General features: G+C 64.1%; 2 protein-coding genes across 2 annotated transcripts; both read left to right on the top strand.

The window, feature by feature from the left end:
* Positions 1–262: 262 nt before the first annotated feature.
* LOC118541347 (melanoma-associated antigen 10-like) lies at positions 263–1,267 on the top strand. The gene is made up of 2 exons (XM_078064838.1): positions 263–342; positions 526–1,267. The coding sequence occupies exons 1-2, from the start codon at positions 263–265 to the stop codon at positions 1,265–1,267; spliced, it is 822 nt and encodes a 273-aa protein (XP_077920964.1).
* Positions 1,268–6,578: 5,311 nt separating this feature from the next.
* On the top strand, positions 6,579–7,583 carry LOC144380534 (melanoma-associated antigen 10-like). Its single transcript, XM_078064839.1, has 2 exons — positions 6,579–6,658; positions 6,842–7,583. The coding sequence occupies exons 1-2, from the start codon at positions 6,579–6,581 to the stop codon at positions 7,581–7,583; spliced, it is 822 nt and encodes a 273-aa protein (XP_077920965.1).
* The last annotated feature ends 1,315 nt before the right edge of the window (positions 7,584–8,898 follow it).

An 8,898-nucleotide genomic window follows, 5' to 3' on the forward strand; every position in this document is an offset into this window, starting at 1 on the left:
CAGCGTTGAGGCCTAGGTCTGAGGCAGGAGCCTCTAAGGTCCCAGAGCAGGGGAGGTGCAGGTGAGTGCCAGTGGTCAAGGTGAGGTACGTGCTCTGAGCATGGGGCCAGGGGCTCGCCCATCCCAGCCCAGAGGGGAGCCCTCAGCACCCAAGCCCGACGCAGCGCACTGTCAGCTCCGGGACTTCAGGCCTCTGCTGCCCGGGCTGCGCCCTGAGGAGCCGTCCCACATCTTTCTTCAGGTTCAGCCCGACACAAACGCCATGCCCCTGGGTCAGAGGAGTGAGCTCGGGAAGGTGGAGGAAGACCCCGGCCCGGCCCAGGGCCTGCTGGAGGCACAGCTGTCCGGGGCTGGGGAGGAGGAGGCCCCATGCGCCCCCTCCTCCTTCTCCACCTCCGCCTCCTCCCAGTCCACCGCCCCATCTGTCTCCTGCTCTGCCCTGTTTCTGGTCCCCTCGGAGGAGGGGTCTGCTGCTGGGTTCCAGAGTCCTCCCCAGAGCTCGGTGAGTGCCTGCCCCTCCCCCAGTGCCCCGGCAGCCACTGCCCAGAGCCAGCCTAACCAGGGCTCCAGCAGCTCCGATGAGGAGGGGTCGAGCACCGGGGAGGAGCCCGAAGAAGCCCAGCCGGGGCACCAAAACGTAGTCCAGGGGAAGGTGGTCGACCTGGTGGAGTTCCTGCTCCTCAAGTATCGCACCAAGGAGCCGACCAGCCAGGCAGAGATGCTGGAGATCGTCGGCGAGGATGACCAGGATGCCTTCCCCGTGATCTTGGGCCGAGCCTCCGAGTGCATGCGGCTGCTCTTTGGCGTGGATGTGAAGGAAGTGGACCCCGGCGACCACTCCTACATCCTGGTCCCCGTCCTGGGCCTCACCTGTGATGGGATGCTGAGCAGTGAGCAGGAAGTGCCCAAAACCGGCCTCCTGGTGGTGCTCCTGGGGTTTATCCTCCTGGACGGCGACCATGCCCCGGAGGAGGAGGTGTGGGAAGCGCTGGGGGCCATGGGGGTGTATGACGGCCAGGAGCACGTCATCTATGGGGAGCCCAGGGAGCTCCTCACCAACGTCTGGGTGCAGGAAGGGTACGTGGAGTACCGGCAGGTGCCCGGCAGCGACCCTGCCCGCTACGAGTTCCTGTGGGGTCCCAGGGCCCACGCCGAAATCAGCAAGTGGCAAATGCTGGAGTATTTGCTCCGGGTCAATTTCGGGCAGCCGGCTTCCTCCCTGGCCCTGTCTGAAGGGGCTGTGAGAGATGAGGAAGAGGGGGCCTGAGCCCCCGCGTCTGCCAGGCCCTTTCCAGGCTTTGGTGGGGTCGGCAGCTTCTCCTCCAGGATGCTGGGCTTGAGGTGAGGCCGCTTGTTGGTCCTTCCCTGTGTGTGTTTGTGTGTGTGCGTGAAGACAGAGCCCTGGGCGTTTTAAGGAGTGCAGGGCCAGGGAGGGTTGGGGGAAGAAAGGAGGGCAAGTAACCTCCTGGGGGTGGGGGTGGTTGTTCCCTGGGATGACTCCCACATCCAGAGCTTGGTGTCCTTCAGGAAGCTGTCCTCTGGGGTTCCTTGCCATAGAAGGTTTCATCCGTTTCAGCGGCGGAGTGTGTGAGTGACATCCACCCCGCAGCATTTGTCCGTACCCAGTTCAAGAGTTAAGAGTTTTGTCATGTTCTGGGGGCGCCCGGGTCCTCTGTTGGTTAAGCATGTGCCATCGGCTCAGGTCATGATCTCAGGATCCTGGGATCGAACCCCACATTGGGCTCCCTGCTCAGTGGAGACTCTGCTTGTCTCTCTCCCTCTGTGTGTGCTCTTTCTCAAATAAATAAATAAATAAATACCTTTAAGAAAAAAAGAGTTTTGTCATGTCCTGGTCACCAGCCTGGACACCTTGCCTACTTGTTTGGTCTCTGGACCGAAATCACAGGGCATTGGCCTAGGGATGGGCTGGAAAGGCGACAGAATGGAACAAGCAGGGGACGGAGGTCAGAAGCTGGAGAAATAAAAGTTTGTTGGTTCTTGCTTCTGATGCCTTCCTGGCCATCATTGTGCAAATGCCAAAGGCAAGCACGCGCACACACGCGTGCTCGTCCATTGGCCTGGTTCTTCCAGAAAGGCGGGGGAAACGTCCTCCCAGCACAGAGGGAGCCCTGCTCACTGGCTCCTTGATTCCCAGAGCTGGGCTGAGCTCTGCTCTCTGGAAGGCCCTGTGGGTGAGCAGTGAGGACACGAGGAGAAGCAGGACACGTCCCAGCCATAGGGGACCGTGTCTAGCAGCCGCAGTCCTGGCAGGAAGGTGGGGAGGGGTGCGCGGAGACCCGCAGAAGAAGCGGAGGCAGGGTGAGGGGGGTGCGGCCCCCGGGGCGAGCACTGCAGTGGAAATGCCCCCGGCCCGGGGGCGGGGGGCTGGGGTGACCAGAGGGTCCCCGTGATTGCCTCTGTGCAGCTGGTCACCGGCAAGCTGGGTGGCGACACTGCCAGACTCCAGTCTCTGCCTCCGTGTCAGGGAAGGCGGGGGGCAGGCTGCGAGCCTATGTGTGAGGTGCACGGGCACGGGCTCAGCGGGGTGCCGGGGGCGGGGCCCCAACCTTGCCGGGCGGGGTCCAGGTGAGGAGCCCAGGGAGGACCGGGGGACCCCCGGCCTGCCCGCTCCCCTCTCCTGCCCCCACGTAGCCCACCCCGGAACCCATGTCCGCCCGACGTGCTGTCAGCCCGAGGGGACCCCTTCCTATGGGGTCCGGATGTGACGAGCGCCGACTTCCGCCTCGGAGGCGTGGGAGACGCCGGGACCGCCGTGTGTGGGAGGCCGGATCTCGGTCGGGCCAGGCCAGGCGTGCAGGTAGGCCCACCCGTGAGGGAGCACAGAGTGGGGGGACCCCCAGGAGCCAGGTGGCCCATGCCGGCAGCCCCGAGACACCCCGGGCGGGGACAGCGTCGTCCCGCTGAGCCCCTCCCGCCGGGGCCCAGGACCAAGGACACGGGTCCCCAGAGGGACGGGCCCGGGCCCTCCCTGGAGCGGGTTCCGGGGGCAGACGGAGGACTGTGGGGGCCACTCTTCGGCGCTCAGGTCCAGCCCCTCGGGCCCTGCCGCGGCCAGGCCCTGGGGGCCCCCCGGGGAGGGTGGCCACAGGTGGCGTCCGTCCGGTGAAACGCGCCTCGGGGCTCTGACGGAGCTTAGGACCTTGGTCAGAGGGGAAGGATGCCAGGTCGGGAAGGGGCGGGGGCACAGGGAGCCCCAGGGGTTCCAGGTGGGGTCGGGGTGGGGATCGATCGGGGCCAGGACCGAGGGACTCTCGAGCGCAGGACAGAGGGGACCTCACCGAGGTCGGGCTCCAGGGTGAGTCCGGGACGGCCGCTGGGCGGGATGGGGACACGCGGCCAGTGCGGCCGGACTGGTGCGTCCAGGTGTCCCGAGACACTAGGGGCCTTGGCGGAAGGAGCAGGGCCTCCCTCAGGCGGGCAGAGGGCCGGGCCCAGGTCCTGCTGGGCTTCACGCTGAGGATGCGGAGGGAGGACTGAGGGTCCCCGGACCCCAGCACAGCGTCAGTCAGGGAAGGTCCGTTGCGGGGGGATGGGAGCACGTTGTGAGTCCGGACTTCCGCATCCGGGTCTCAGAGACACTGGGGGCCTTGGCAGAAGGAGCAGGGCCTCCCTCAGGTGGGCAGAGAAGAGGGCCCAGGCGATAACCCGAGTCAAGGTATGAACTCTGAGGGAGGACAGAGGAGATCTCACAGAGGTTGGGCCATAGTGTCTGTCCAGGAAGATCTCTGGGGGGCGTGGGCATGCGAAGTGAGTCCCGACTTCAGGTTCGGGGTCTCAGAGAGCCAGGAGGTCTGGTGTAAGGAGCAGGGTCTCTAGTTGGCAGGCGCGGGGGGGGGGGGGGGCGGGGGGCGGGGGGAGGGGGGAGGAGCGCCCAGGTTCTGTCAGGAGTCAAGGTGGGAACCAGAGGGAGGAACGAGGGACCCTGGACCCAGTAGGGAATCAGTCCTGGGAGGCCCCAGGGTGGGACAACGCTGACATGAGGCACGTCCTGCCTTCTGCTCTGGGTCCCAGAGACACTGAGAGCTTGTTGTAAGGAGTGGCCCTCAGGAGCAGGGATGAGGGCACGGGCCATCCAGGGAGTCCGGATGGGGAACAGAGGATAGGGCTAAGGGACCCGAAGGAACCCCTCTCAGGGAATCCCTGGACTTTGTAGCGTGATGTGATGGCCACAGTCTTTGCCCGTGGCTCTCAGGGCAGTGAGGCTTTGGTCTGAGGCAACAGGCCTGGGGACAGCAGAGAGAGGATCAGCAGATGTGCTGCGGCTCCTGTTGAGATCCCTGAGGGAGGACTCAGGGAGGGACCTGGACTCCAGAACAGGGACAACGCACTGAAGCCTGCCCCTGCTGTCAGCCCCGGTAGGCCTGTTGGTGCCAAGTCCACAGGCAGTGTGTCAGGACGTCCGCATCCAGTTCTGACAGAGGCTGGGGGCCTGGTTTAAAAAACGGGGGGTCAGGAGCTGATGGGACTGCATGTGAGGACCCGGCGGGAGGACATGAGGGACCCTGGACCCCAGAACAGAGTCAGTCCTGGGAGGCCCCTGAGCGGGAGGAGGACGAGTGGCGCGTCGAGACATCCACATCCGGGTCTCAGAGAGGCCGGGGGTTGGGGTAAGAGGCGGATCCTCAGGTCAGCAGCAGGGAGGGCTCAGATCCTGCTGGAATCCAGGTGAGAACACTCAGGGAGAACTGAGGGGACCCTGGACCCCAGAACAGAGTCATCGATGGGAGGCCCTTGAGCAGCTGTCCGCCTGAGTCGCACCTCCGAATTTGGCCTTGGCTCTCAGGGATGTGCGGGGCGGTCAGAGGGGAAAGGACTCGGGACAGCAGAGGGCAGGGCCCCAGGTCTTGTTGGAGTCCAGGAGGGATGCAGGCTGAGAGCTGAAGACCGTAGAGCCTGAAACAGACAATGATTTTGTTGCCCTTGGGCTCCTTCTTCCATGTCCCCCAAGGTGGGGGGAGCAGCTGAAGTGTTTCCTGACGTCTGCACCCAGGGTCTGAAGGAGGTGAGCCTTGGTCTGAGGAGTGTGGCCTCAGGTCAGCAGAGGGTGGAGTCCCAAGACCCTGAGGGAGCACTGAGCAGACACCCACCCAGACATAGGGGACCCAAATGAAGTCCTGCCCCGGTGGTCAGTCCTGCGAGGCCAGGCCAGGTGTCAAGAAAAGTAAGCGCCCCACTTTCTCCTCTGGGTCTCACAAAGATGGTGGCCTTGGCCTGCAGGATGCATCCTGTGGTTAGAAGAAGGGATAGTTCCAGGTCCTGCTGAAAGTAAACATGAGCACCTTGAGGACAAAGAGTGGACCCCCGCCCCAGGACAGAGGGGCCAACCCCGATCTCAGCTCTTCGTGAATTGGGAGGGGTGCAGGGGAGGGCGTGGACTGTTGTCTCCTCACCCTCCTCTCGGAGCTCTCAGGGAAGTGAGACACACAGGAGTCCCTGCTCCTGCCAAGAGTCAACGTGGGGGCACCCGAGGGAGGAGTGAGTGACTCCCAACCCACCCCTCGGGACAAGGAGGTGATGGCCCAGGAATCTGTCCAGCCCCTACCTGGCGGCCCTGGGAACCCTGGGTGGGGCCTGTCAGGCTGAGTCCCTCCTCCTCTCCAGATCCCTCCTCTCAGGATGGGGAGGGCCAGGGCCTGAGGGTCTGGACTCAGGTAGCAGAGGAGGCAGGTGCCCTGGCTCTGGGTCTGGCCCTGACTGTTGGGGGGAGATGAGAAATGAGGGCATGCCTCCCACAGCAGGATCCTCAGGGCCCAGGCCTACCCTGCCGCTTCCGTCAGCCATGGGGAGACGGGCGATCGGTGGGCCAAGTTCTTTCTCCTGACTTTTCCTTCTGGTGTCTCCCAGAGATGAGGCCTCGGCACCAGGAGGGTGGCCTCAGGTCAACACAGGGAGTTTTCCCAGGCCTTCCGTGGGGTCAGGGTATAGACGGAGAGGTGCGCCCATCCCGGCACCGATGGAACCCCGAGCTTGGCCATCCCTGGGGTTCCGTGACGAGCCCTTAGACCTTTGGCAGGCGTGGGCACATGTGGGCCCCCTCGCTTACCTTCTGTGGAGTCTCAGGGCTGCGTGGTCTTGCTGTGACCCTTTGGCCTCAGGCTGCGGGAGGGGGGCCCAGGCCCTGCCAGGGGAAATAGCAGTCCCCTGAGAGGCCAAGGAGGGGAGCGCCCAGCTTGGACTGGTGGGGACCTCACAGAGTCCGCCCCAGCCCTCCTGCCCCACTGGGCCCCGTGTGCCGTGCTCTGTGTCTGCACCCTGAAGTGACTCCTCCTCTTGTCCTCCAGGGGCTTCAGGAACTCAGCGTTGAGGCCTAGGTCTGAGGCAGGAGCCTCTAAGGTCCCAGAGCAGGGGAGGTGCAGGTGAGTGCCAGTGGTCAAGGTGAGGTACGTGCTCTGAGCATGGGGCCAGGGGCTCGCCCATCCCAGCCCAGAGGGGAGCCCTCAGCACCCAAGCCCGACGCAGCGCACTGTCAGCTCCGGGACTTCAGGCCTCTGCTGCCCGGGCTGCGCCCTGAGGAGCCGTCCCACATCTTTCTTCAGGTTCAGCCCGACACAAACGCCATGCCCCTGGGTCAGAGGAGTGAGCTCTGGAAGCTGGAGGAAGACCCAGGCCCGGCCCAGGGCCTGCTGGAGGCACAGCTGTCCGGGGCTGGGGAGGAGGAGGCCCCATGCGCCCCCTCCTCCTTCTCCACCTCCTCCTCCTCCCAGTCCACCGCCCCATCTGTCTCCTGCTCTGCCCTGTTTCTGGTCCCCTCGGAGGAGGGGTCTGCTGCTGGGTTCCAGAGTCCTCCCCAGAGCTCGGTGAGTGCCTGCCCCTCCCCCAGTGCCGGGGCAGCCACTCCCTGGAGCCCGTCTGAAGATAGCTCCAGCTCATCCAACCAGGAGGAGCCCGGCCCCGGGCTGGAGCCGGGAGTGGCCCAGCCCCTGCTGGAAACTACACTCCACATGAAGGCAGTCCACCTGGTGGCCTTCCTGCTCCTCAAATATCGCACCCAGCAGCCGACCAGCCAGGCAGAGATGCTGGAGATCGTCGGCGAGGAACACCAGGACGCCTTCCCCGTGATCTTGGGCCGAGCCTCCGAGTGCATGCGGCTGCTCTTTGGCGTGGATGTGAAGGAAGTGGACCCCAGCGACCACTCCTACATCCTGGTCCCCGTCCTGGGCCTCACCTGGGATGGGATGCTGAGCGGTGAGCAGGGCATGCCCAAGACCAGCCTCCTAGTGGTGCTCCTGGGGCTGATCCTCCTGGGGGGCGACCATGTCCCCGAGGAGGAGGTGTGGGAAGAGCTGGGGGTCATGGGGGTGTATGACGGCCAGGAGCACGTCATCTATGGGGAGCCCAGGGAGCTCCTCACCAATGTCTGGGTGCAGGAAGGGTACGTGGAGTACCGGCAGGTGCCCGGCAGCGACCCTGCCCGCTACGAGTTCCTGTGGGGTCCCAGGGCCCACGCCGAAACCAGCAAGTGGCAAATGCTGGGGTATTTCCTCCGGTTCAATCTCGGGCAGCCGGCTTCCTCCCTGGCCCTGTCTGAAGGGGCTGTGAGAGATGAGGAAGAGGGGGCCTGAGCCCCGGCGTCCGCCAGGCCCTTTTCCAGGCTTTGGTGGGGTCGGCAGCTTCTCCTCCAGGATGCTGGGCTTGAGGTGAGGCCGCTTGTTGGTCCTTCCCTGTGTGTGTTTGTGTGTGTGCGTGAAGACAGAGCCCTGGGCGTTTTAAGGAGTGCAGGGCCAGGGAGGGTTGGGGGAAGAAAGCAGGGCAAGGAGCCTCCTGAGGGTGGGGGTGGTTGTTCCCTGGGATGACTCACACATCCAGAGCTTGGTGTCCTTCAGGAAGCTGTCCTCTGGGGTTCCTTGCCATAGAAGGTTTCATCCGTTTCAGCGGCGGAGTGTGTGAGTGACATCCACCCTGCAGCATTTGTCCGTACCCAGGTCAAGAGTTAAGAGTTTTGTCATGTTCTGGGGGCGCCTGGGTCCTCTGTTGGTTAAGCATGTGCCATCGGCTCAGGTCATGATCTCAGGATCCTGGGATCGAACCCCACATTGGGCTCCCTGCTCAGTGGAGACTCTGCTTGTCTCTCTCCCTCTGTGTGTGCTCTTTCTCAAATAAATAAATAAATAAATACCTTTAAGAAAAAAAGAGTTTTGTCATGTCCTGGACACCAGCCTGGACACCTTGCCTACTTGTTTGGTCTCTGGACCGAAATCACAGGGCATTGGCCTAGGGATGGGCTGGAAAGGCGACAGAATGGAACAAGCAGGGGACGGGGGTCAGAAGCTGGAGAAATAAAAGTTTGTTGGTTCTTGCTTCTGATGCCTTCCCGGCCATCATTGTGCAAATGCCAAAGGCAAGCACGCGCACACACGCGTGCTCGTCCATTGGCCTGGTTCTTCCAGAAAGGCGGGGGAAACGTCCTCCCAGCACAGAGGGAGCCCTGCTCACTGGCTCCTTGATTCCCAGAGCTGGGCTGAGCTCTGCTCTCTGGAAGGCCCTGTGGGTGAGCAGTGAGGACACGAGGAGAAGCAGGACACGTCCCAGCCATAGGGGACCGTGTCTAGCAGCCGCAGTCCTGGCAGGAAGGTGGGGAGGGGTGCGCGGAGACCCGCAGAAGAAGCGGAGGCAGGGTGAGGGGGGTGCGGCCCCGGGGGCGAGCACTGCAGTGGAAATGCCCCCGGCCCGGGGGCGGGGGGCTGGGGTGACCAGAGGGTCCCCGTGATTGCCTCTGTGCAGCTGGTCACCGGCAAGCTGGGTGGCGACACTGCCAGACTCCAGTCTCTGCCTCCGTGTCAGGGAAGGCGGGGGGCAGGCTGCGAGCCTATGTGTGAGGTGCACGGGCACGGGCTCAGCGGGGTGCCGGGGGCGGGGCCCCAACCTTGCCGGGCGGGG

The sequence above is a fragment of the Halichoerus grypus genome, chromosome X (assembly GCF_964656455.1).
Source record: "Halichoerus grypus chromosome X, mHalGry1.hap1.1, whole genome shotgun sequence".
Lineage (NCBI taxonomy): Eukaryota > Metazoa > Chordata > Mammalia > Carnivora > Phocidae > Halichoerus > Halichoerus grypus.